Raw genomic sequence first — 27,390 nt, 5'->3', positions numbered from 1 at the left:
ACCTGGAGGAAACCCATACAAACACAGGGAGAACATGCAAACTCCATGCAGACTCTGGATTTGAACCTACAGCTGATCAGCCCCGATGCTGTGAGGTGCCAATATGGCGCCCACATTAAAGAGAATTAAACTGAATTTTCACCGTTCGTGGTTATGTTGGCACTGTAAGACTTTTTCTCTTAAAGTTTTACATTATTCGGTAACTGCCTTCAAATATCTCCGTATTTTAAGTTCAAACCCAAACCGCTTCTTACGGCGCTCGTTTGAAGGCCAGTATCCTGTCCTCACACCGAAAACCCGGCGAGTGCGTGGATTGTCTACAGTGACTCAGAGGCGGAAGAGAGGAGAACGATCGGCTGTTACTCCAGGGCTGGCGAGAGGGTGGACAATGTGATCCCAAGCTCGTGCAAGCCTGAGCATTTCACATTTCGAGTGGGCTGCTTTGGGAATCTTTTTTTCAACAAAGAACCAGGAGATGTTCACCTTAAAAACCTCCACATATTATCAAACAAACAGGAGAAATGATTTCTTCCCTCCAAAGCTGTGCTGTAAAGTGGAGACAAAGGATGGAAAATAAGTGAGAAGGCGAAGAGGGGACATTCCATTAATAAAGAGCTGTTTTGTTAAGAGACCCTCTCCGTAGGGGTGCGGATTCTGGCCCGAACTCTCTCGGTTCATAGCGGGATCCTGATATGCTATCATCTCCCAGGGAGCTGAGGGATCCGGGGAATTGAATGACTGAAGGTTCCTACAACGGCTGCTCTTGGTGGACCTGTGAACAGAACCCTGACTTTGGACAAGAGAGGGAGAGCCGTCTTCTTCATCACTCACCCCTCTGGGAGCCTCCAGCGGGGACACTTGTACTCAAGGCCGGTGCTGAGATTCTTTCAGTTAAGATGACCGTGAATAGGTTCCATATCAACGTCAGTCATCAATGCGGTGAAATGAGCTCTTTCTGTCCCTCGGAGCTGCTGAATCCCTCTCAGCATTCAAAAAGAATCTCAAAACACATCTCTTTCTGACCCACTTCTCTCCTGATCTCCAAACACCCCACCCCATCCTTCATGATCACCTCTGTATTTCCTATCACTTCTATGTGCAGCTGCTGATGTAAAACGGTGGTATTGGACAAACTAACTTTTCTTCGACCATCGGGTGTCTGTGTCAAAAGCTCTTCATCAGTCGTTGATGCACTTCTGCTTACTGAGCCGCGCGTTGTCTTGGACAAGCGCGTCTGCCAAACAAATAAATGTAAACGTGGAGCAACGCAGGGTTCGAGAGACAAAGATACGATGTCCCCCCTACCATCGCCCCTCGTGTGGAAAATGTCTGGAATGACTTTATCCATCTGACATTTTTCCACTTCTGCAGGAATATATGACTCAAGAGAACCCCGCCACGGGCAGGCACCCACCTACAGCGGAGCGGTGAGAACACGCCAAGATGTGCCTTTCTGATCCAATAAACCCCTCTCCAGCAGCACCTTGGCGCCCCTGTACTGTAACCTTCAATAATGGCTTTAATCGGGACGTACGCTATAATCCCAGAGGCGTGCGTAGCGGCGAGCGGTGGGAATTAACGCTACGATGCGCACGCGCCGACGCCAGCTTTGTGTTGCTCAGCCCCGTCGTGTGGGAGGGATCCTATTCATAGAGCCGGGCCGTTCGCAGTGCGGCAACAACGCAGGCGCCGCTCGGAACAGGACAAACCCGTCGTCATCGCCGAGGCGCAGATGCCCGTCAGCGGCTGCCAACGCCACGGCTCTGCGTTCGCTCTTTAGTCCGTTAGGGTGGCGCCCGAAATAGCAACGAGTGACCGGCTCTCCCTCCCGCAGGCCTTATCAAACGGGACCAAAAATATTTCGGAAAAAAGCTGCATTGGCGTTTCTTACGTGCGGTTGTGAATCGAGGGGAAGCTGACATCCATTTCTCTTCTAAAAATTCCCTTCGGGTTTCTCCCCGCCCCCCCCGGCACAGCGCTTGAACCCAGGGACAGGCTCCTCCAGCGCTGCGTGACGTCAGGTCTCATATTAACAATCGTTAACACCTTGAGAATACAACGAACTGGAGCGATAGTTCCGGAGCTCAAACGCAGCGCGAAGGAATTCGTTCCATTTGTGGTCCCTGAGCCGCTGCGGGGGGTTGGGGGGGTTGAGTGACGTCTCGGCCTGGAAAAAATCCTCGCCATCGTCTAAAACGGCACAAATTCCGTGTTTCACAGCACAAAAGCAGCACTGGCGAAACGCGGGGATCTTTTTGTTCTTGCTCTCCGTTGGGGGGGCAGCTTTGCACAGTTTAACCTGCAGAAAAACGCTTTGCTTCCGGAACCTTCCGCGTACCGCAGCCGCCTTCCTCGCACAAAAGGGCTCCCAGTCAGATAAAGTTGCCCGCAACGTGGCTTCAGATCTCGTGTCCTGCTGCAGAGCGTGGACGAGGGTACTTACCCTGAACCGATACAGTAACGCTTACCCTACTGTATAAATGGGTAAATGAGTGTAAGTTACTCTACGCGCAGAGAAAAGTGTCGGATAGGCGAATAAATGTGAATTTAACGTGTGGAATCCCACCTCGACCTCCACCTCCGGCGCCAAACAAGAGCGTGACAAGCGGGCGTAAATGATTCATTGACTATTTATCAGGCCCCAGGTGCGCACGACTCGAGGGCAGCACCCTCGATGACCCCGGGCCTCGTACCCAGCGCCCTCAGTTAGCGCGCCGCAGATAACCAATTAACCTCGGTGCTCCGGGGCGGGAGGAGCCGCGCTAACGAGCGCAAGCCGGGCCGACGGCGGCACCGCCGCTCCCGAGGCCTCTTCCTTCCGCAAAGCCGAGGCAATAACACGGGGCCCCCGTTCCCTCCTACGTGCCGTGCTCCGTCTCCCCCGTTTCACCGCCGTCCCTACTGCTGATTTTTTCGGGGCCAAAGGACAAGGGGAAAAGCGGAAAGCGAAACGAGGAGGCGACAGGAAGCCGGCGGCAGAGAGCCGAGGCCCGCGCGTCGTTTCACACGCGGGGTCGGAGCTCCACCAGCGTTGATGACGACCACGAGGACATTCGGAATTCGTGCACATTCTCTCCCATTCCTCATATTCCTCACGCGTGTTACAGGGAGCGGCACAGAGTACCGCAGATGCCGCCCGTGAACGCCTCCGATACGATGCGGAGTCCTTCATAAAGCGCCGTCGGACACAAGTGACGCTGCTGTAACGCCGCGTCCGTGCGTAGAGACGACGGGCAGCGTTTTGTTTTCGCTCCACAAATCGTCGTGTCCGCACACCGCCTTTACGCGGAAGGGGTGCGAAACAGCGAGGAGATTTACACAGCTTCACACGGCCTCAGTCCGCTGCGCTCCTTCGCTCTCCGGGTGTGGAGACAGTGCAAAAGAAAGATGTGTGTGTGTGTGTGTGTGTGTGTGTGTGTGTGTGTGTGTGTGTGTGAGCCAGCATCACCGTGTCTTTGTTCCCTCTTTTCTGGGCCCTGCGACAGACACCCAAGGACCCCAGTTCAGAAGTGCTGTCCTCGGAGACCTGAATAAAGGGCGTGTGTGTGTGCTGAACCTGCGTTCTCTTCACGTTCTCTGTGTGTAATGTGTGCATACGGGAATGTGCGTGTGTGTCATTTTCAGCGAAGCTCAGTGCCTTCATTATGACTCTTAATGTGGTTCAAAGCGAGATCATGTGACCCGCCCCGGTCAGCAGGCGGCTGACAGCACTACTCTGATGTCCCACAAGTAGCGACATACTACATATTTGAATATTTGACACCGAAGCGTTGAAATCCGACATAAGGGGAGGTCGTGCTTTGACCCACCAATAAGCGAGAGGGAAGAGAGCTCACCGACTCTATCTGCGGGGCCCCCGAAACGGCCCTTCCGCACCGACGGCGCGGATTTCTTTAAAGCCGCTTTTCATTATGCGCTACACGGTTACGTGTGCCGTGTTCTTGACGTGTGAGTGCTGGGGGGGTGCGGTCCGTAAACAGTCATATAATGGCGCGCTCCGCACACAGCGATGCTTCGCAGCACCGCAATGGATGCGGGACAAATGAAACGCTTTGCTGTCCTCCTAATGAGCTCTTTTCAAAGCCGCCTGTTGCCGGAGGGCGGCGCGACGAGGGGCCTCGGCGACGGGACCGAGCTGCCATGCCATGCCCGCGCCGCCCGGGAAGAAGACGGAGGCTGCGAGGTCAGACGCGAGCCGGGAATGAAGGACAAGTTATTGATCAAACCCGTGGAGCGAGAGCGGCTCAGAAAGGCCTGAGGCTCAGCCTCCCGAACAGCGAGTCATTACAGCAGCGCTGGGCGCACATCATATTTACCGTCTGTAATTAAAGTGGCCTTGACGCCTCCTTAGGTGTGTGTGTGTGTGTGTGTGTGTGGGTGTCCAATTAATATCACTGACACAAGTGACCGATCTTCGTTCTGCGTGCTTCCTAAGAAAAATCCCGCCTGTGCCCGTGTTTCCCGTTGTCCCTCAGAGACCCAGAGCACACGTGTCTTTGGCGTGTGCCGTGTTTGGCTGCTGGGACGAGCGGCGCGGGAGCCGGCGGAGACATGAGGCACCCATGTGTAGACGGTCCACTGGGTGACGCCACCGCCAGGATGATTCTTACCGAAATGCTCGGTCCCCCCGATCCCGACACACGAAAGACCCACCGGCAAAAATCCCAGCAGCCCTCGGTGTTTGTCTGAGCAGCGAGCCACCGCCGTTCCCGACTGTTCCCAAACACTGATGCAAAAACACGATATTGTAACGACCCGCGTTACCAAGAGTTTGAGTGGGAAATGGGTCTATTGTAAATAGTTGGATTCTGGGTAAAATGCGATTTAGCTGTTCAACCACTATGGTGACTTACGGGGAAAATAGTGGGGTAACTGTGTTTGCCAGTGCGAGAAAGAACATAACAGTGTTAAGCAGGCTGGGAAGGCTGGCTTGAGGCGCAGGTCCTTCAGGAAACGAGGTCCTCGGACCGAGAGCATCATTTCCCTGCGCGCTGACGTTTGCGTAAGCGCTCGTCATGAATGATGCCTATGCGTCCTTCTTTGCCCCACTGAACCCAGGGTGCTGAGCGCCACAATATCAGTGCTACAAACGAGAGCAGTCTTATTGCTCGACTCATTTTCACTCCATTTTTCCAGTGCGTGTCCACGGTTTCACATCCATTGTCATTATTGGGCATTCGTGAAGGTTCTACAGCTCCACCAGCAGGTGGATGCTGGAATTACACCCTTCGGGGCTCTCCTGTCCTCACACCCAAATTAAGAGAGATAAAAAAGCACAGGCAGTAGCGAAAGAGGCTCTGTACCGCTGTAAATGGGGGTTTAAAACCCACCTACCCACCAACGATCATGCTAGTTAACAACCCTCAGGTGGCTGGCAGAGTGGTTTGAGCCACTGCCTTTGGTTCAAATCCTCCCTCCTGCTGCATTACCCCTGATTAAGGTACCTACCCTGACCTGACATGGGACAAATTACCCTGCTGTATAAATAAGTAAATAACTAAAAGTCACAGTGTGAGACAAAACACCTTTCAGAGAGGAACTGACACCCTGTCCAGAGTGAACCCTGCCTCACACCTTGTGTTTCCAGGATAGGCTCCCTACCATGATGACCCTACTCTGGACAGCAGATAGTGATAATGGATGAACGTAACTTTGAGAGGATGGGGTCGAGGCCCCAGTGCGAGTTGCTGTTCTGAGACCCACGGCCCTGACAACGAGCCCCTCTGCTGCGGTCTTCGTAGAGGTATTTGGGGTCAGCTCGGCCCAGCGGTGCGTCCCTCATTCCGGAACCTTCTCACGTCCAAAGAGCAGAACAATGAGCAGGAGGGGGGAGGTGAATAAACTGTTCCTACATGATCCCCAGCAGCTCCTCTGTCAGCCGCATGGCAAAGGCAGCCGTGAGAGCCAGGGACTGTGTGTGTGTGTGTGTGTGTGTGTGTGTGTGGGAGGGCTGCAGGACGGCGGCGGGATCACCGTAGCAGGATGAGATGTCAGGAAGTTCCTGGAGGTGTGCGGCCACAGCTGTCGCACTTCCTGGTGGGGAGGGGCCGCGACGCCTCCGGCTGCGTGTGGGCTCACGCTGGACACACTTCACACATCAGCGCCGAACTGAAGACACTGCAAAGGTAAGACTCCTTCATTGCGATCATGGGAATTAACAGAGGCCGTCAAAATGCTGAACGCTGCAGAGTTCTTAGTCCGAGATAAAATATTCAGTTACGTTCACCCTTTTACGATTATGTCGACTGTATGAGTAAATCACGTTGAACAAATATGGGATCTTATTTAAAATAAGTCAGTGGTCTGTCAGCATTAAAATAATCAGACACAGACCACACCAGTTATTGTCAAATTATTGCACTTTTTTATGTTGCTGTATTAATTATGTAGTAATTCTGAGTAATTACTCACTGTTGTGCGCCGCTTCGCAGAGCAGCTCCTCCACGACTCGGCCACACATAGCTGACCTTCAGGGCACTCGCTGCATGACGGACTGTCCTCTGCAGAGGACGTTCAAAAGTCCAAGGTGCGCGCTGCGACGGAACGGTTACCGTCGGCTGCCGAGCCTCTCCTTGTCGTCAATATCCCGCTCGAATCGGGCGATGGGTCCATTTCCGACACGTGCAGTGTGCGCGCGGCAGGTGCCGGGGAGCGTTTTGAGGGAGACGCAAGGGGGTAGGAGCGTCACGCACCGTGCTGCGTGGGAACGCTGGAGAGCTTCTGCTGAGCTGCTTTAGTCACCTTGGACATGGGATGAAAATATTAATAATCGGTGGGCAAAAACGGACACGATTAATGTTAATAATGATGATTATTGAAGGCGAACACCATCTCTGAGGTTCAGTGTCTGAGCAGCAACAAGCTGCCAGTGTGGGAGTGAGGACTGCTTACCCTCTGCTTGGGCTCTCAGTCTTTTCCTTTGCGTGTGTGTGTCTGTCGCAGGCAATGAAGCCGCTCCTGTATGTGGCGCTCACCCTCAGCGTGACCGTCCCGGGCCGGGCCTTCTCCACGGGGGCCGGTCGGGCGTCCTGCGCCCACATGAAGCCGGATCACATCCGCGCCCAGCCGCAGGACCCGCGGCGCACCTACGTCACGCTGCACACGCACACGCGCTCCTACCTCCCTGGGGACACGGTGGCGGGTGGGTGTCCGAGCCTGCGGGGACAGGAGGGACCTTCCGCACCGGGACCGCCAGGCCAGCCGCCCGGAGCGCAAAATAAACGCAACCGTTTCCGTTACTTCGCTCGTGCCCAAACATTAGGACACGGTGACTCGCGTACGCGGTTTAGGCCCCGCGACGTGACGTTTGGTTGGCCGTGAAATTTCAACCGCCCCTCCGTGTCTCGAAAGAGCCCGATGAGGTCCACGCAGCCGGGGTTCAGCCGCGTCGCACGTTTCCATTCCAGAACAGGCTTTCGCTTCAGCTCGAGCTGGAGGGATCAACAACGTGGCATTTCACGCTGGCCGGCCTTCCGGGAGCGCTCGTTGCGGTGGTGTGAACCGACGTTACCGCGGTGCTGCCTAATTGTGCCTGAACATGCAGTGAATTAAGGATAGGTGAGAACAACAGGCGGCACGGTGGCACGGTGGCACGGCAGGGAGTACCGGTGCCTCACGCGTCGTAGGCCCTTCAAACTTGGGTTTGAATGCGGCTCAGTCTATAGCGGGTTTGTGTGTTCTCCCCTCGTTCGTGTCGCTTTCCTCCTGTAGTCTAAAGACACGTGTCACATGTGAATTGGTGACTGACATTCTCAACTGTGTGTGTGCGTGTCTGATTGCCCTGTGATGGAGTTGCGTCCTTCCTCACGCCCTGTGCATCCAGGATAGGCTCCGGACCTCCACGACTTGGGCAAGCAGTTGTTGATAATGGACAGATGGATTGACGGACAGCGCGTGTAGAAGCGCTGTTCCTCGAGATTCCTGTCCGAAAAACAAACATTCCTCCCCCCCCCCGGTTTCACTGGTCAGTCCCCATCCCCCGCCCGGAAAAAGGAATCCACCATCCACCTACACCGAGATACGTTGGTCCCGTGAACCAATGTTAACAGTATAATATGAGGCTTTGTGAATCTTTGAGATTTTTCATTTTCTTTCTAAAGATGGGCCTATAATTAAGAACGACATTAAATATGAACTTATGTTGCACTCAGATAATTAGTCTCCATTAGGATATTCCAAGTGCCAATTTGCGCGCGGTGATAGATGGTGGGAAGTGCGGCTGGCATTTGGCCAGGCTCTTAATGCGATTGCCTGCCTCTTTTCTCCTGTTCTCTCTTACATGTTTACTGATTTCGTCTGATGTATTTTTGATTTATTGGTTTGGCAACCGCTTTTAACAGAAGTGACTTGCTTTGCTTAAAATTATAGAAAAAAAAGGTGGGGGGGGAGAACTGTCGCACGTAATTTTTGGTCGCCCGTGTAAAACAGATGGCTTCTGGCTCTAATTAGCATTCCTGCTAAGTGCTTCTGACCTTTTTAACTTTCTAAATGGCAGTGAGAAATCCACAGCACAAGTAAACAGCCGCAGCTTCGCAACTTCTAGATGGGGAAAAAAAAAACCTCGACGCTCATTCAGGTGCAGGAGCGTCCATCGCACACGCAGGACGTGGTGCGGGTTTCGGTGCGCGGGCCTTCATGTGTTTGCCTGTCTCTGGCCGTTGGGAGGAACCGAGCTAATGCCTGTCGCATGGGACCCACCTTTAAAAAGATCCCCCTCCTGAGAAACACACACACACACACAGAATCTGAAACCACTTGTCCCACGCGGGGAGCCTGAGCCTAACCCGGCAACACAGGACGCAAGGCTGGAGGGGGAGGGGACACACACCCAGGACGGGACGCCAGTCCATCGCAAGGCACCCCAAGCGGGACTCGAACCCCAGACCCACCGGAGAGCGGGACCCGGTCAAACCCACCGCGCCCCAACTGAGAAACAGCTGTTCATTTTTGTCCACTCCAGAGGACATTTGCTTTTGCAGCGTATCCCCCGAACTGTACGTTCCGGTGCCGAGTCCTGATGCACCTTATAGAAGACATTCCGTTCTCTTTAATTAGTCCACGTTTGAGGGTGGGACTTGGACAACATCCTCGAAATATATCCATAAATAAATTATTATTATTATTATTTTTTTTTTTGCTGGGCTGGGCGATGGGAACGGCTATGAGAATGCCTTCGGGTCCGAGTGGATTCAACCCACGGATCCGGTCCCGTGTAGAGAGTTCAGGGACAGCAGAGTTCTGACTTGTCCTTGTCTACGCAGTGGCCCTGAGGAGCACACGAGACTTCATGGGCTTTCTGCTGCAGGCGCGCAGCTTGGCGGATGATCGCGTGTCGGGCGCCTTCGTGCTCACGCCTCCGGGGTCGCGGCTGCTTGGCTGCGTGGAGGACAGCGACACGGTGACCCACGCCGACAAGCTGCTGAAGCGGAACCTGTCCTTCGTGTGGAAGGCGCCGGACTGGCCCGTTGGGGACGTGCGATTCCTGTAAGACCATTAGAAAGACGGGTGGGGGGACCGTGGGCCTGCGCCGCAGCACGGTGGATGAGGACATCCTTTATTACCAGAAGGTTGTTGGTTCGAACCCAAGTAGGGGTCCTCTTGTTGTACCCTTGAATCAATACTTACCTTTTTAAACTAGTCAGGTGTTAACACACTTTGAATTTCAGCATTAGAAATGCAATAATACAATAAATACGTTGCACAAGAGCTTAATGGTGCAAAAACCATTCAGCTGCAGCTATTAGTGTCTCTGCTGCTTGTATAATAACAACAACAACAATAACAACAACAACAAAGTGAGGACTGTCTAGGGACGAATGGGATTCTGAGGACACTGAAGGGCCCCGACACCGAACTCTTGGTCCATCTTTGTCTGTGACTTATTAACTAATCAATGTCAATTGTCAAAATATTACCCGAAAAACATGTAGGGTGTCGAACATGTGATGTGAAATATGTCTGCCTCGCCTGTGTTCCCAGCACAGCGGTGTACTGTAAATTACCACGGTGAAGTTTATCTCAGTCCTGAGGCCAGGAGAGTTTGAAACCCAGGACACGTGACAAGGACAATGAAGAGTTTCAGTATAGGATGAGGAGAAAGCCTTTCTGTTGCTTGTTGTTATTATACTGCTTTCGTATGTTGGCGTTTTGGTATGGACTGTCCTTTGGACTAGTGCGTGATGTGTGTTTCATTCTGCACCACGCTGAAGATCCAGGGAACTGTTGAGTCCCACGCTGACATTGAGTGATCACATCATTTACACTCAGCCTCAGTCACTTATTTAACTTTCAACTACAGGGTACAGACAGGGGTACAGGTGAGGATACAGGTGGAGGGACAGATAGGGGTACAGATAGGGGTACAAGTGGAGTACAGGTGAGGGTAGAGGTGTGTTGTGCTTTGAAGAAGTGTTGTGTCACCTGTCTGACCTCCTTGTTCTGCAGCGTCACGGTGGTACAGTCCTACTTCGTGTACTGGGCGGGCGTGGAGTCAGCCGCGGTGCGAGACGTGACGGCGCAGCCTGCCGCAGAGGGGGACGCCACCGGAGCCACGCCGGGAGCCAAAGGGGGAGCCTACAGTAAGGGAACGCATCGTGCCATCACCGTGACGACGCAGCCGGGGGAGGGGAAGACGCTGTGGCTTTCAACACCTGGCCAAACATCTCCGTTCGAAAGTAGCGCTGTTGCTGATGGGAGTTATCATTTCTCACCTTTAAACTCCTCCGAAGGACAGTAAACGAGGGATAAGCAGCACATTCGTTACATAAACCTGGAAGAACGTTTAGTAAAGTCAACATCTATGCAGTGAACAGATCGATCATTATCTGCCTTCATTCACATGACTTACCTAACAATGTAACTTCACGCTGATTTATCATTTACATAGCAGGGCAAATTTTACTCTATCAATTCAGGAAAAGTGCCTTGATCAAGGGTACTTCAGCAGGAGGTGGGACTCAAACCCAGGTCCTTTGAGTGGAAGGTGAGAGCACTAAGCACTACGCCCCCCTCCTGTCCCACTGGACCAGCTCCGTAATACTCTCGCAGTTTTCGACTGCGTTATAGAGCATTACGGACTCTGTAAGAGTGAAACTACATACTAAGCAGACGAGCTTTCCGTGAAAGGGCCCACGATGAACCAGTGTGAGGACTAGACGTGGGGGTGTGCGGGGCGCCCCCTGGCGCCACACGCCGCTACTGCTCAACACCGGTCGCTGCGCTGCCGTTCTCCGAGGGCCGAAACACAGGGAGGCCTGAGCTCTGACAGCAAATCCCCGCGTTCTTTACACAACCAAGTGTGAGGCATCACTTAGATTAAAATTGAAACCAGAGCGACCGCATGGTCCCGCATAAATCATTAACAAATGGCAGCATTAAATAAAATAATACAAAGAAAAAGAATACAAATGGAATTAAAACTATATTTTTTCTTATACTGAAATTTCTTCATTATTACTTTATAATTTCCATATCTTTTACAGATATACTTGAATGGGTCTCTGCATTTTATGCCCTTCCTCTGATATAGCAGTATTAAATTTTAAATCAACATATTTTATATGACAAAGGACAAGCAAAATATCCACTTTAAAAATGAAGTAAAGGAAAATGCATGAAAAGAACAATATTAGACTTTGACATCAGACAGGAAAACATCTGGGTGCAGTGATGCTGTTTTCATCAATTCTACCAGCAAAGGGTCTCTGTTCACATTAATTAAATACATGTATCAAATATATATTTAATAAAACAAAAATGACACCAATTGTGTATTCAGGCCAAACCAAAATGGAGCAAGTGAAGTTAAAAAAGAATGTAAAATAAGACTGAATGAGTAAAAGATGCCAAATGGTAATGTCACATAGTGCAAAAACAGTTGGCTGTGTAGCAGTTCGCAGGCAGAGGTTGCCGGTTCAAGCTGCACTCCCCGCCACTGCTGCAGAACTCCTGATCAAGGTACTTACCCTGAATTACTGCGGTAAAAATATCCCAATGTATAAATGGGTCTCATAGTAAAGTCACTCCAGATACACGTCAGCTCAGCAACGACATAATAAAGTAGCGTGCCAGAAATTAATATAGTGCAGTTATTCCTTATTCATAGGGGGGCACAGTGGCGCGGTGGGTTGGACTGGGTCCTGCTCTTTGGTGGGTCTGGGGTTCGAGTCCCAGTTGGGGTGCCTTGTGATGGACTGACGTCCCATCCTGGGTGTGTCCCCTCCCCTTCTGGCCTTTCGCCCTGAGTTACCGGGTTAGGCTCCGGTTCCCTGTGACCCCGTATGGGACAAGCGGTTCAGAAAGTGTGTGTGTGTGTGTGTGTGTGTGTGTGTGTGTGTGTGTGTGTGTGTGTGTGTGTGTGTATTCCTTATTCTTGAGGGCAGTGTGTGGCTGCACACGCACAGAGGACATGTGTGGACTTCATTGTTAATAAGACGAGCAGAAGCCCTGAACTTAAACACCATGAGGCCTCCAGGCGTCCTGTGGACCTGAGCGCTTCCTGTCTGGGTAAATGTAGACGGGCCTTGGCTGGACATCGCCGGCTCCCGTTGCCCTTCCCGCGTCCCACTGTGTGTCCTCCTGTGCGTCCACAGCTTCCGCTCCTCTGTCCTGGGGGGTGCTCCTTGAGGGAGGGGCCCCCGGGACACCTGAGAGGAAGAACAGGACGGAACACCCCACGGCCCCCTGGGAGGACCCCGTCCCGCCCACGGTAACCCCCAACCTGGAGCCGGCAGGGTGCGTACTTCTGCTTGTCCAGATCACACGCTCCCACCCTCCATGGGGGCCACCGAAGACCTGGCATAGCAGCTTGCTAAACTCCTCATGGCCTGCAGGGGGCGCAACACACTAGGGCAGTTGTACCTTTAACCCATTTTTTAGAGCATGCGAGAGGCAGAACAGAGAGCGGCAAGACAGGCATCTTGGCTACATTGGCTCATACTACAAGACAATAGAGTACATGTTATTTTTACACTGTTTTTGTTACTTTCAGCAATATGGATAAAAGTCTTAAGGTTTAACGTGTGTCACCAGTGGTGGAAGAAGTGGAGATGTGGTGAACACTGGAGTGCTCAGAGCGTTCAGATCCCACCTCCTGCTGTGGTACCCTTGATCAGGGTGTTTACCCTGAACTGACACAGTAAAAATTACCCTGCAGTAAAATGGGTTAAAAATTGTAAGCAAACAAATAAATTGTTGGGTATGTTGGGGGTATATTATTGCTAGTACTCCGAAGACTTAGACAAATACTGGGGCGTGCACACACACACACACACATCCCTACTGTTACAGAGCACTAAAGTATTTGCTGTCCAAAGACACACATAAATTCCTTTGTCTTTGTTGTGTGTGTGTGTGTGTGTGTGTGTGTGTGTGTGTGTGTGTGTGTGTGTGTGTGTGTGCGCGTGCTCTACAGCACTGCTCCTGGGGACCCCGTGTGCGTTGGGCTCCTTCCAGCCGAGCTCTTTGTTCATTATGTTTGGCTGAGCTGTTAATCGAAATCCTTGCATGATTTTAAAAAATACTTAAAGCAAACACTTTTCTAAGGAGCCCTGTCACTGCTAATTGTTAAGGCAAATTTGTGTGATATGAACACTATCTGTAACAGCGAAAAGATCAGCAAATACTGTTTCTTAATTTTTTAATCATACAATGAATAATTAAGTAGTCATTACTCCAATTAAACAGTTATTACCACAATTATGGTCTTAATTGTTGAAAAGATAAGAGCGATTAAGTAGGCCTAAGGGATCAATTAATCCAGGTTCACTTCTAACTGATTCAGTTTGGCTTCAGTTTTAGGAACAATTCAATAAAACACACTGTAGGCGTCTAGACGAGCCTCAAACTGTTTGGATAGATCAACATTAATTTTACAGCTCAGTGTAGCTCGTAATATGGTGCACATTTTTTCCCCCCGTTTTCAAATGTTTTTAAAACATTTGCTAATTTATACAGCGATCTGGCTGTTATCTGGCAGCTCAGTGAAGGGAAATACATGTTATTTTTTCCTCTGAGACCGACTGGTCAGTTTAACTGACCAACAAGACAGCATGTGACTAAGTGTCTGTCACACAAACGTTCATTTTACAGCGCCGAGCTCGTTGTGTCCTGCTTAGTGTAAACAGTGTAAAAACCTGCATATAAACGATGTCGAACACACACTCGTTCGCTTGGCTGAATGACCCAGAAGTCACAATGTCACTCTTTGAATGTGTCCACCGTTAAACTCTTACACTGATATTTCAATGTGGCCCCCAAAAAGGATCGTTGCAGTACCATTGACACTTGATCAACACCCACAATGCAACACTCTGAACACCGACAGGTGACAGCGCTGCATCCTGTAACCACGAGTCCTTAAATGCCGCAGGCCATAAAATAATCAGCGGACAAGTGTTTTCTGTGCGTCGCTGTGATCGAACCGCCGAACTGCTCGCTCAGCACCTTGTGCTGCTCTTCTGCAGGGTTCACAGCCCTGGGTTCGACACAACACCGCAGCCGTGTCACGAGTGTCACCGGGACAGAGGGGTAAGCACCCGGGGCACAGTAACTACCTCTGGGTGGTTGGCTGTATAAAGCTGAGAAAAGGCTAAGGTGTGGAGCACATACAATACTTCACAGTTTTTACCAGGGTACAGACAGTCATTCTTCTGTGTTTCTTTTCTCCCCTTCTTTGCCTCCATTATCTCTAAACATTATTGCATGTATTATATGACTATTTACAAAATAGGGGGGCAGAACTCAGCAGATCCTGGGTTCAAATCCCACCTCCATTTCTAGTGCCCTTGACACGGTAAAAATTACCCTGTGATATAAATGGGTGAATCACTGTAAGAAGCTTAGTGCACAAGGTTAACACTGCAAGTTGCCTCGAAGAAAAGTGTCAAAGAACAACAACAAATAATAATAATAATAATAATCCATCTATCGAATTTCAGTAACCGCTTGTCCTGAGCAGGGTTGCAGTGCAATGATGATGATGATGATGATGATAAGGAAAGATGAATCTTGTTACCGGGCTATTGAGGTGCACATTTCCAGGGCAATATCTGCTCCGTCACTTCACTTTAGCATCACACTGTCTCAGAGTTCACGGCCCTTCAAAGGAACAGGATGTTTTCCACAGGGCTCGGACACAGAGGAGCCTGTGCTGACACCATCCAGCCCACAGGAGGGCGCTGCGGAGCCCTGGCTAGCCCAGCACAGCCTGCTCATCGCCACCCGCCCTGAGGCTGACACCTCCACCAGAATGAGGGCTAGACTCACTTCCCGGGCCACCGAGCCACCGGAGCGCTTCCATTCGAAGCCATTGAGCCCGGTCACCAAGGCCGCAAGGCAGGGCTCTGGGAGGCAGAAGACCGTCGTTTTCAACCAGAACATATCCCAAGGGGGAGAGGTGGGACCACCCAGGGAGGGGACGGGAGTAGGAAAGGGGGACGGGATCCCTGGGAGGAACCCCTGGCCGAGCGGCACGGAGCTGGGCGTCCTGCTGGGCCTGGCGGCCGGCCTTGGGATGGCGCTGGTGGCCGGACTGCGGTGCATCCTCAGCCAGCACTGCCGCAAGCGTACGGTCGTCTCCCTCGGCAACCAGCCCACCGCTGGTGTCGCACACATGCAGGAGTGTGGGGACCTGGTACACGTACGCAAGATACGCCAGGACAGTTTCGCCATGCTGCAGGCTGAGTACAGTGTCCTTGCCCCTGTGGGTAACTGACACACACACGCACACACACACACACACACACACACACACACACAAGACGAAGATATTCTTTACTAAGGCAGAGATGGTCCCTTTACTTATATAACATCCCCTGCTGTCCACTTACTGGTGTCTCTTCATTGGCTTCTCAGTGTGTTTTAACTGACAGCAGCCCTCGCCTGCCTGTCCAGGTAACTACACACACTCGCTGTATGAATAACTTCAGTGACATAGACTGCATTTCCTGTAGTAGGAGAGAATGATGTGCACTGATTTTTTGATCAAAAGCTTGCCTTACTTTTGCCTTTCTTAATAAAATTATGACTTTTTAGTTAATAATGATGTTTTTTGCTGTTTGCTTATTTTTTTGTTTTGCTCCAGTGAAATAAACATGCATGCGGGGTGTGGTGGTGCAGTGGGTTGGACCACAGTCCTGCTCTCCGGTGGGTCTGGGGTTCGAGTCCCGCTTGGGGTGCCTTGCGACGGACTGGCGTCCCGTTCTGGGTGTGTCCCCTCCCCCTCTGGCCTTACGCCCTGTGTTGCCGGGTAGGCTCCGGTTCCCCGCGACCCCATATGGGACAAAGCGGTTCTGAAAATGTGTGTGAAAATGAAAATAAACATGCCTTATATTTTTGATTTAATTTTTTTTTTCCAGCTAATCCAAAAAACTACCCAAGAAAGGCGGTGATTTCTGGAGTCTTTCATGGATATCATTTTCATCAAAACACACTTTGAGAGACTTTGTGTTGTGGGAAATTAATTTGTATGTCCGATTAATTTTAGATTAATTTACAAGACATGTGTTACAGCTTCCATTTATTTATACCATTATTTCAATAGGAGAGAACCCTAACCCACAAATGTTATTTTACATTTCTTTCTTTCACTGCTTTTAGTATAAAACAAAGTACTTTTGCATTTGTCATAACTCATCTCAAAAAATTCTCTTTGTGCTTACAAAAATACAAGGAATGAAAATCAACAAAGATGCTATGGCTTCATTAACGCACCAGCCATGTGATGGTGAAACACTGCAACGCCGAACTGTTCAAAGTTTGGTCAGTAGGGGGCGCATTGGTACAGGGCATCAAAGTGCAGCGCACACACTGCCTCTTTGTCCACATCATTTCAGTTCAAACACACAGACCTTGACAGCAGTTCTGTCCGGTAACATCTCTACTTTAGCGGAAGGCTCGATAAAACAGAAAGGGAAGGAAAAAAAAAAAAAAAAAACAAATTTCACACTCTCCAAAACATGTTTTTATGAAGTTTATAAAAAAGCAGTAGCTCTTGAATTGGGAATTGAATGGAAACTACATTCATATAGATAAGACAAACAAATAATAATTAAAAAAAAAAAAAACCTGTTTCATCACACACTCCCTTCATTTAGGAATATTACTTAAAAAAAAAAAAAGAAGTAAAACAGACCTTAGAAGAGTCCATGGGGTCTTTTGGTTTGAGCATTTGGGTGAAACTCGGGAACATCCATAATCAGGAAATAAGCCACATTTTATATCTGTAATTCATAATTACAGTAGAAACTAGCTGGTGGCTGCGGCCTTTTATGTTCTTAAACAGTACATTCTAAATCTTTCCATCCTTAGAAGTTTTGCAGTACTGGTGAGAAAGACGTATGTGCGTGACCAAATAAACACTGAGTTTCTGTCACACACACTAGCAGCCAAAGTAACACTTTTCTGTGGCTTAGTGCAAAAACAACCGCTCATATGAGTCTCCTGGAAGTACATTGTCCGTTCAGGAACATACAAACAAACAAACATACATAGAAGAAATGACTTTTCACCGAGCCCCTCTGAAGAATAAGGTGTGAAGTGTAGGATTGTGAATTCTTTAAGACGGGCTTACAGACGAGGAATGTATTAGCAGGAATGTTTTTACACAAACAGTCAAATGGGAAGTGCAAGTTCAAGGTGGATCCAAAAAGCTGATTCCTTGAATAGACGGTGTCATGAAAGCGTAAAAACACATAAAAGCCCAAACAGGCCTGTTGGCACCGGTGTTTAACTGAATCATCCTTGCAGAACCAGCACTGTGAATTAGAGGGGAACATTTAATAAGTGTCTTTTTCCAACGAGCACCATGACACCACATACAGGTGGAGCCCAGAGATCCTTACTTGTAAACGGAGCGCAAACCAAGCGTTTTTCACCTGTGCACAGACACGCTGTGCACGAGAGCGCCCCTTGCAGGAGAGGTGCGACGAGTCTATCCCATCGCCCACCGGTCGCTGCATGGACACGGAAGGGCCTTCTTGGATGCAGACTTTCACGCTTATCTTTCGTCGCCAGGCTGGACCACTGCTCCTCCATTGAACCCGACCCTCCCTGGTCTTAAAAAACTAACGGCACAAAAGAAGTTTAAACCTGACAGACTTCTTATGAAATAATTATACTAACTTGTTCAAATGGAATCGGTGGGGGGTATGGCACCCCTGCAGGGCTCAGCTGAGAAACTGAGGCAAAACATCCACATGTATTAAGAATTAAACAAATTTTAAAAAAGGCAAAAAATAAGGCAGGTGCTTGGTGGAGGCTGTTTGGTCACGTACTCCCTGCAATGAACAGTGGCCTTGGGGGAAATACATACAGATACACATATAGATATTAACAGACAGGTCAAAGACTGGTCCTCTTCTTCAAAAAAAGGTAGCATTTTCACAGTGTTATGATATTTATCTGCAGTAGTCTTTATACAGCAAAAATGTAATAGAGCAAAGTGACTTTTTCCATCTGTCACCTGAACAACTGGATTTACATGATGGATGTCCTTTCAGCCCAAAAAGAAAAGGTTCATCTGGCTGTGACATTTTATAAAAAAGAAAATAGGAGAGAATTGTGTGCCAATCAAAAGCAAACCGTTCTGAGGTCTAAACAACACCAGAACTCATCTTTACTTTTACATAATACTATGTATTCTGTCTCTCTTCCCAAGCTGGATGAGCAAATATTTAAGGTGGAAACAGGGTAAATTTTATGCTTATAACTTGGGCTTATTTTAACAGATGGTAATTAGGAATACTAAATGTTAATAGCACTACAGCAGTATTACTATTATTTTTCTGCATAAAAGACTGACATTCTTCACATGATGAAGACCATACAGTTGCTGGAGGCCTTATACACAAACACAGCCTCATTCAGTAAATAGGTGGCATTACAAGCTGTACGGAAGGACACGAGAAACATCACAATGTCACTTTTCCAGGCTCAGTGTTCCTGACCTGGGGTTGTTAAAACAGTGTGTGAGGAGGCACACTGTGTACCACAGTGCCGTTTTCACTGAGCCGCGTTCCCTCTCGCCTCTGTGCTGCAACCTCTAATGGGACACACTAATGCTACTGCTGCTTAATGCGAAGGGACTCACGTGTCTGAGAGCTGTAGGGAGGAATGTCCAGCTGCTCTGGTGCAGCAGGTTATAAATACAGTGACTAAAGGCAGGTGACACACCTTCTGTCCTCCCATCCTGAGCTCTAGAACAACTCCTGCTACATTCAGTGAGCTGTGCAAAGCTATGTGGGGTAACAAACTTTTATTTGAACCAATTTTGAATTTTTATGGGAGGGTTTGGGTTATTTGAACAGCGAATTGATATGTTTTACCAGTCGCAGGCAGCTTTGTTTAAGGGTCACAGAATTTCTGAGGAAAAAGAAGGAGCCAGAATAACGCATCACAAACGGGGACAACCGTCTGCTCATGGTGTGACCAGTCACAGACATCCAGCCTGCAGCTTTCAAAAGCCACCAAATGTCACATGAACCAGCGAGGAACTGCATGTGATGTGATGGTTTTACAGATGAAGAGATTGTCATATAGAGACAAAAAAGTAGAAAATGAAAAAAAGAAGAAAGGGTATAAAAAAAATCCCCTGCCACAAGTCTGTCTCAATCAGAGCGCCGAGGACGGTGAAAGCGATTGGTGTTGAGCCACTAGTTAGTTCACAGTACGGGCTCATCAGACACTTCACTGTTGCCCATCACTCATACATGAGCATATGATATCAAAAAGATGTGTTTCATAACTGCAGGAAGTGAGAGAGTTTGTCATCGAACAGCCTAGCCAGGCCAAGGTGAGGTGAGAGGTGTCCCAGAGGGTCGGGAGAAGGCACTTGAGCAGCGGTACCCACTTCCGCTCGGAGGCAAGGCGGTGGCAGGTTTAGGATTAGGCCGCTTTGGGTCAGACCGTTGGTTCGGCTTGTGCGAGAAGGTATCTTCTGTCAGATGGGCTGCAGCTTCGTTAATTGTACAGCCTGCACAAGACGTGGGAAAACAATACGTAAGCAAAGATTCAGTCATGTTCCACAAGAGGAAGAGACAGAGAGGGCCCACGTGCCAATTGCTCCTCAGTCCCAGAGAAACACACCACCACCAGTTCCTAACACCTGGAATCCCACCTCTGTCTGCCACCAAGTGAGCTTTTTATTATCATTTCACCTTTTTGTTAGCTTTTCAAAATGAGTCAATCAATCAATTCACCCCCAAAAAGTGAAATGATAACAGATGTACTTTTCATAATCAAAACTCTCTGACTGAATATTGATTAATTCATTCTGCACCGCAGCCAGTAAGGTAATTTATTTATGGTTGTAGGGACCCCTTTTCCACATCTTTACTTACACAATGCTTCTTGTAGTGCTGGAAAACATTCCTATCTCAATAAAACAGTTGGCTAAGAAAAAAGAATAAGAACATCAGAAGGAAAAGACAATGTAAGACTCCACAAAATCAAAGCTTTAAGTTTCTGCTCCCCTAGATTCTGATTATGGCCCTTCTCTGTTATTAATATCCTTATGGTTACTTTTATACTTTTGCTGCCTAAGCAATAATTAGTATAATACAGTAGTATATTAGTATAATTTATACAACTGGATATATTAACTCATCAATGCAGGGCATCCTTCTCAAGGGTACAACAGAAGGCGCCCAGGACTCTTGACAACCAGTTAATCGGTTAATCAGTTCCTGTCCTTAACCATCACGCTGCCTGCTGCCCTTAGTGGGGTCCTCAGCCTATGACTTGAAGAACACATTTACACTGAAGGGCATTAATTGAATCTGAAGGGCATTTAAGATTGTACTCAAACAGAAAGGAAAAACTGAACCATGGCTCACATGTGCTAATTCAGGTGATTAATACAACTGTAATTAAGACTTTAATTTTTAAATATGCATTAATCGTAGTCCACCAATATGACCCTCCTGACCTACAGCAGCTACACTGCAGTGACACACTATGGATCTGTTAAGTGAAATGAAGCAGGAGGGACATTAATAAGGGCAGCACTGAATTGTTAAAAAGGAGAGCGCAGCAGCGACTACCATAAAACTATCGCCTAAGAACATCTTGTATGCAAATTAACAACTTGATAGTAATACTCGTTACACTTAACTGGGGGAAACATTAACAATGTAAAGAAGAAGCACCGCAGCTTACACTAAAATATTACACCATTGGAAAATAATAAAACACTGCACACATTGTTGAAAAAAGAATAAAAGTGAATAAGTGAACTTGTTTTCTATATACACAAAAACAATCCACAATGCTGTAGCATTGTGTTTAAAAGGGTAAATAATTATTGGTATTTTAACACTGTAAGTTGCTTTGGAGAAAAGCATCAGCTACATGAATAAAAGTAATTGTCTGTGTATCTCTTACTCTTTGTCTGGTGATCATCCAGGACTTGATGGTTGGGACCAAGACACTACCCAGGAGGATCTGGGCAGGGTGGTAGATGAGTAAAGGCACAGAGATGAGAGAGAGGTGTTCAAAACCCTCAAACACAATCTTCAGCATGGGAATCCCTGCAGAGAGATGACAGTAACTCATTGTCCAGTGTAGGGTTGCAGTGCTCCAGAGCCTATCCAGGAAGCCTACAGTGTGAGGCAGGGTACACCCTGGACGCCAGTCCATCACAAGTCAATCAGATGCAAACTACAAGCAATATTGAGCCACCACTTCCCCTAAAGCATATGAACACTTGCCTTTGGACTGAGGGAAGAAACCCATGTGAACACAGGGGGAATGTGAAAACTCAAAAAAAAAAAAAAAGAAATGAGCTGGATTTGAACCCACAACCCAAGAGTGGTGTGTTGTCATTACTAACTAGCTAGGGTTTAAGGACATTTATTTTTTTCTGAAGGACACACACACAGCTAACACAAATATTGCTCTGCAAAGTTGCTGAGACAACACAGGTTTACATCCAAGTTTAACAGTCCAACAGCAGCTCATCTGGTTGGATTTGAACTTAATCATTTTACGGGTCACAAGTTTGGCTCTTTCCATTCCTGAAAAATTCCAACAATAAAAAAGGCCAAGCAATATTATCCTGCATTTTATTTCTCTGTCTTGAAGTGAATCCTAAAATGCATAAATTATTCAGCAATAAGAATTATTTATCTAATATTTATATATTATTTATATTTATACAAGAGGTTGTGCTCCAGTAGAATCAGGTCTAATTTACAGAGCCACAGTTTGTAAACAGACTGTCCCACAACAGACAGTTCTTATTATTCAAAGAGACAGCAGGGCTTACAGAATGTGAAGCATACTCTGAATTCAAATGGGACATAATCCATTTTTAATAAAGTCAATGTGTTATCTGCGTCAGCTGCCTCTAGATTTCTCATTCTGCAAAAAAGAACCTACGAAAAAACCTACACTGAGGTTTATGTAATTTACGTATATTTACAAAAGCTATAACATTGTTAAAATTTATACATTATAATACTGTACTTATTACTGCTGATCCACGTGTACTGCACAAGCTACATAACTTTGCAGCAGGCGGCGCAAATTATCTGTGGCTAAAAACAATTTCAGTCTTGACGAAACTAAGCAGGAACGAGACAGAATTGTAAGAATTGTAGTGAGCGTAGAATGAAATATTAACATCCACAATTTCATCAAATACATTCACTGTACAAATGCACTTTGGCTCTGTTCATCTCTGGTTCTTTTCCAGTTTGGACAAAAAGGGAGAATTTCCACAAGTGAGGAGCGCACAAGAGCTGCATCCCAGAGCACACCATGAACGAGCAGGGCAGTTTTCAGAAGCCGGCGGAAACGGTTTTACAGAGAGACACTTAGCTAATAACAGAACACAGCAATCAATAAATTCTCAGTGTAACTAAACAAATACAGGGTCTTGTTGTGTGTTCCATGTTTTTCTTTGGGTTGATGTAAAATACCATTAATATACTGTAGCTTCTATTTCAATACAGGAATTAAATTAAGACAAAGTGGGATTAATGTGGCTCCTCCCATTTTCTCACTAGTACACAAACTGAGGTATACTGGGATCAATGCTATTCCTACCATTTTCTCGCCAAGAAAGAGGCTTTGCTCCTCAGTCTGGTGGTCTGAGAGTCCATCCGCAGACCAACTATGATGTCTTATTGCAATTATTACACACAATAAACCTAGGGGAATGACCTCACGTCTGAAAATTATTAAACAGTATACATTTAACACAGATTAAAATGAAGCTGAGGACAAATCTACAGAAAATGCAGTAAAAGTGAACGAAAAGAAGCGTGTGAAGATGTCAAAGTGCAGCCGAGCACCGGTGAGGACAGAACAGAGATGTGTTTGAAAGAGACAGAGAGGGGGACAGGACAGACACATTTCAAAGGAGGGTTTCATTGCGCTATCACTGTGGTGCTGCGACTCGCACATTAATTTTAATGTCCCCACACCACCCCGCATGTCACTTCCTGTCGCTCCTCGAAGTGACGTGTGGCTTTGGAAGGACACCTAAAAAAAGTGGCTATGAAAGATTAATAAAAAGGGTGTCTGTGACGTGCAGTGTAGTGCTGAGAGCCGTTACGGCCCGCGTGCTGTAAATGGGCTCTACTTTTCGGACGGAGGCGGCGGGTAGCAAGCGGCAAGCAGATGAGAGGCACTTTCGGAGCGCTGGGGAGCTCTCTAATGCAGGGCCGGCCACATTTCCATGACATCTGTCTGAAAGAGCCCAAGCGATGTTGACACAACCCCCCACCCCCATAGCAGGGCTTCTAAGCGACATCTGTCAAATGTGTCCAAGGTCTAACTTTCTTAGATGGTGTTCTCCTTCCAGCTCGAGTCCCTCCTGACCGGATGTGAAACAATGAAGGTAGTTTATATCAACACTGGCTGGCATCCATGTTCCAGCCGTGTTAGCAATTACTGTCCCCCCCATCATATCTAGTTTCAGAAGAAAAGTGAGTCTAAACTGAGTTCCAGCACCAATAACTGGACCACCTCCCCATACTTTGTTGTTGCAGTGTTTATAGCATTTTACACCATGGTAAAGTATAAATGGAATGAGACAAAAGACACAGGAATGCAACACTTCCCAAGTCTATTTAAATATTTCTATGACATTTCTAAAAAATATTTTTAAAATAGAATACATTAGTAGCAGATACAAACTGCACGTCATATTACATCCTGAGAAGTTAAAAAAAAAAAAAAAAACAGGCATCCCTGAAGAGCCAGATGGAAATCCATTGTTACCCAGCCAAATACGCATAAAGAACAAATGTACTTCTGTCGCTTCGGTCATGTTGTTTGTGGTTCTTCTTCAGCTTGAACTGACATGCAGAATTATGCAGCTCACAGTGCCTAACTAGAGCACCGGGCTTTATAATTCAGAGTGCTACATGAAAGCCTGGGAACCCCAAATGCCATCCTACAAGTGTCACTCTGCAGCTATAAAAACCTTGTTTAACCAAAAATGTTTAAAAATGCTTCCCGAGCTTCTCTTCACACCACAATGTGTTGTGTTACACTCACCTGTATGGATAAGATTAAACTGAGAAGGTTCCTGAACCTGGTGTCAGGACTGCAGGTGTACGTGGCCACCGTCTTTACAGAGTATGTGTCACACTGTGGTATTTTAGCTTTGACTGACAGAGCACATCTCAGAAATGCCAGCTGAGAACCTGAAGTGTCTGAAAGTATACAATACAGCACTATTCACAACTGTTAGAGACAGCATACACAGCATTGTGGACAGAGCTGTTACAAAAGAAGGACCCACATTCTAATCCCACCTCCTGCTGCAAGTACCCTTGAGCGTGGTATTTACCCTGAACTGACCCAGTAAAATTTACCATGCTGTATAAATCGGTAAATCACTGTATGATTTACTGTATCAGCTAAGTTAATTAATAATTAATCTTCACTGCTAGACTGAAATTCAGATATTAATGACAGACAAAGTGTTATGTGTAAATTGTACTGAAGAACAGATATGTTAGATATATTTATATGATTATTAAAACAATACAGCTTTCCACAAGAAAGCCTACTATTTAAAACTAATAATAATCAGGCTGTTGAAAAGTCTGTTCTCTGTTTGCTAGTGGCCAGGGTGTCATGTGGTGGCTGTTGTACAGAGTACGCTCACTGAGTGCTACTTTCCTCCTGGTGAATGTGATGCACTTTTCATACCCTCTCCAACTGCAGCTCCCACTTCCTGGCAATTAAATCGCAATGAGCTGTCAATAAAGAAAAAAATAACAACTTGATGGACTTTGCATGTTCAATTTATTGTCTGCTGAAATTTTAACAGGCCAAAATAAAAGAAGCAAGGAGGGGGGTGAAAATGGATGTTTGTTATTCACCCTTGTCATTATTTAAAAATGGAGAAATCGAAGGCTGAAGTGCTCCGCCATCAAATGTGAGAGTTTATCTGAGTTCAGGGTAAATAGCATAGTCCTGAGCATGAGTAGGGGCGGAGCAGGCATGAGTGCCCTACTGTGTGTGTGGCTCTGGGCTACAGGGAACAAACTGACCCCAGAGACGCTGTACAAGGTCAGTGGGGAACTCCAGGGCTAGACAAGGAGTGCTCTGATAACACCTTCACCCTCAGAAGGCACTGAATGTACATTCACACTGTAAACCTTCTACCAGTAAGATGCTTTGTGTTTAGCCGGCTGTCAGATCAGCAGGATACATCCCAATCAGGTCACTGCTTTTGTTATCACATTGCACAATAATGAACTACACAGTTTACATCAAGCAAAGACACACAGACACAGTATAAAGAGTATAAACACAATATAAACTTGTCACTTTCCTCTTCAAATCCCCCCCTCTGGGTACAGGAACATATTCCACTGGGGGAGACAGCTGACATCTGCATACACACATGTACAAAGCCACAGCTATATGTGCCGGACGCATGCGCTCGCACACACACAAATTTTGTGTACATATGGAAGTCATCCATTAACATTGTGGTTCAAAAACTGTTCCTTTAAACAAAATCTGCCATTCCCATCTAATGGCTGAAGGCAACAGTGTTAATATTAACTGCAGTGTAATTATAACTTCAATATAACAATTAACTAATACAAACGACACATTACGTTTTTAATTACAGGGATAATCTGCATTTGAACCAAAGCCCTCATCTGTACTGCTGTTCTGCAGCTTCAAAGTATGACTCTCAGAAAGAGTGACAGTGCAGCCCACCAGTTATAAACCAGAATATGAAAGCATTGTTGGCCACGTTACATGTCAAAGATGAGTCTCACATCTTACATTTATTCATTTGGCTGACACTTCTGTCCAAAGCGACTTTCAATGTGAATGTTACAATTAGTACAAGCACACAATTATTTACCCATTTTTACATCTGGGTAATTTTTACTGGAGCAATTTTTAGGGTAAGTACCTTGCTCAAGGGTACCATAGACCACCTTTGAACCTGCAACCTCTGTATCCAAAGGCAGCAGCTCTAACCTTTACGCTACCAGCTGTCCCTATAAAATTTATTCATTAACTTCAGAACTCTTTATTGCCAGTATACTGGAATTGTGTACAATTCATACTTACAATTATTTGCCCATTTATACAGCTAGACGATTTATACAGGAGAAATTAAGTGTTATTACCTTATAAATGTCTATTATACCTTGTATTATAGCAGGATGTGTGATTCGAACCTGCGATCTTTGAGTCCAGGGGCGTTGGCTCTAACCACCACGTCACCCGATGCTACGTCTATATAAAGGTCATGCAGGTTACAGTGAAATATGTCATTTTATTTTTTTTTTCAGCCAGAGGTCTTGGAGCAGTTCATCTCTGATTCTTTTCTACACAATGTACTGATGCATTCAGGAATAGTTGTGATTCAACTGAAACATGTGTGCACACTTTACATTATATTTACATTTATTAATTCAGCTGACCCATTCCTCCAAAGCAACTTTCGGCATTACGCTACACTGAACAGCCCATTTATACAGCAGGGTAATTTTTACAGTACCAGTTCAAGGTAAATATCTTGATCGAGGGTACCACAACAGAAACTGGGAGTTTGAATTTGGATTGTTTACCTGCTGCCCTTCCTCTCTTCACATCATCATAAAGGTTAGGAACATGACAGCACAAAGAGAAACTACTGTCTGACACACTACATGGTCATCACTTACATTTACATTTATTCATTTAGCAGACACTTTTCACTTGTCCGCTCACTGCTTAGGTGGTCACAGTGTGCCATGTTGTGTAGGGGTTTATAGTGTGGTAACAATTCGGGGGTTAGGTTGATACTGACTGGTTTAGCCTTTAGCTAGGACACAGAAAGCAGAGCCCACAGTCTTACCTCTTAAAATGGACATTCCTTGGTTTACCGCATTACTAAAAGACCAGCGACCAAGTCAACCGGCAGAT

General features: G+C 47.1%; 2 protein-coding genes across 3 annotated transcripts in view; one reads left to right on the top strand and one right to left on the bottom strand.

The window, feature by feature from the left end:
• The first annotated feature begins 6,084 nt into the window (after positions 1 to 6,084).
• reeld1 (reeler domain containing 1) lies at positions 6,085 to 15,712 on the top strand. The gene is made up of 7 exons (XM_029250167.1): positions 6,085 to 6,125; positions 6,943 to 7,141; positions 9,261 to 9,483; positions 10,444 to 10,577; positions 12,591 to 12,732; positions 14,463 to 14,526; positions 15,125 to 15,712. Exons 2-7 carry the CDS (start codon positions 6,946 to 6,948, stop codon positions 15,710 to 15,712), a joined length of 1,347 nt encoding a protein of 448 aa, XP_029106000.1. The 5' UTR covers positions 6,085 to 6,125; positions 6,943 to 6,945.
• A 1,426-nt stretch (positions 15,713 to 17,138) lies between these two features.
• Positions 17,139 to 27,390, bottom strand: part of slc10a7 (solute carrier family 10 member 7) — a 61,360-nt gene continuing 51,108 nt past the window's right edge. Inside the window, exons 11-13 of one of the 2 annotated variants that reach the window (XM_018756269.2) lie at positions 21,379 to 21,524; positions 20,337 to 20,388; positions 17,139 to 19,969 (exon numbers count right to left, since the gene is read on the bottom strand). In XM_018756269.2, coding sequence (XP_018611785.1) covers positions 20,368 to 20,388; positions 21,379 to 21,524 — 167 coding nt within the window. In that variant the 3' untranslated portion in view covers positions 17,139 to 19,969; positions 20,337 to 20,367. The remainder of the gene's footprint in view (positions 19,970 to 20,336; positions 20,389 to 21,378; positions 21,525 to 27,390) is intronic. The other variant, XM_018756268.2, reaches the window with a different exon arrangement.

This window comes from Scleropages formosus, chromosome 3 (genome assembly GCF_900964775.1).
Source record: "Scleropages formosus chromosome 3, fSclFor1.1, whole genome shotgun sequence".
Lineage (NCBI taxonomy): Eukaryota > Metazoa > Chordata > Actinopteri > Osteoglossiformes > Osteoglossidae > Scleropages > Scleropages formosus.
This window is presented reverse-complemented; position numbering and strand designations above follow the sequence as displayed.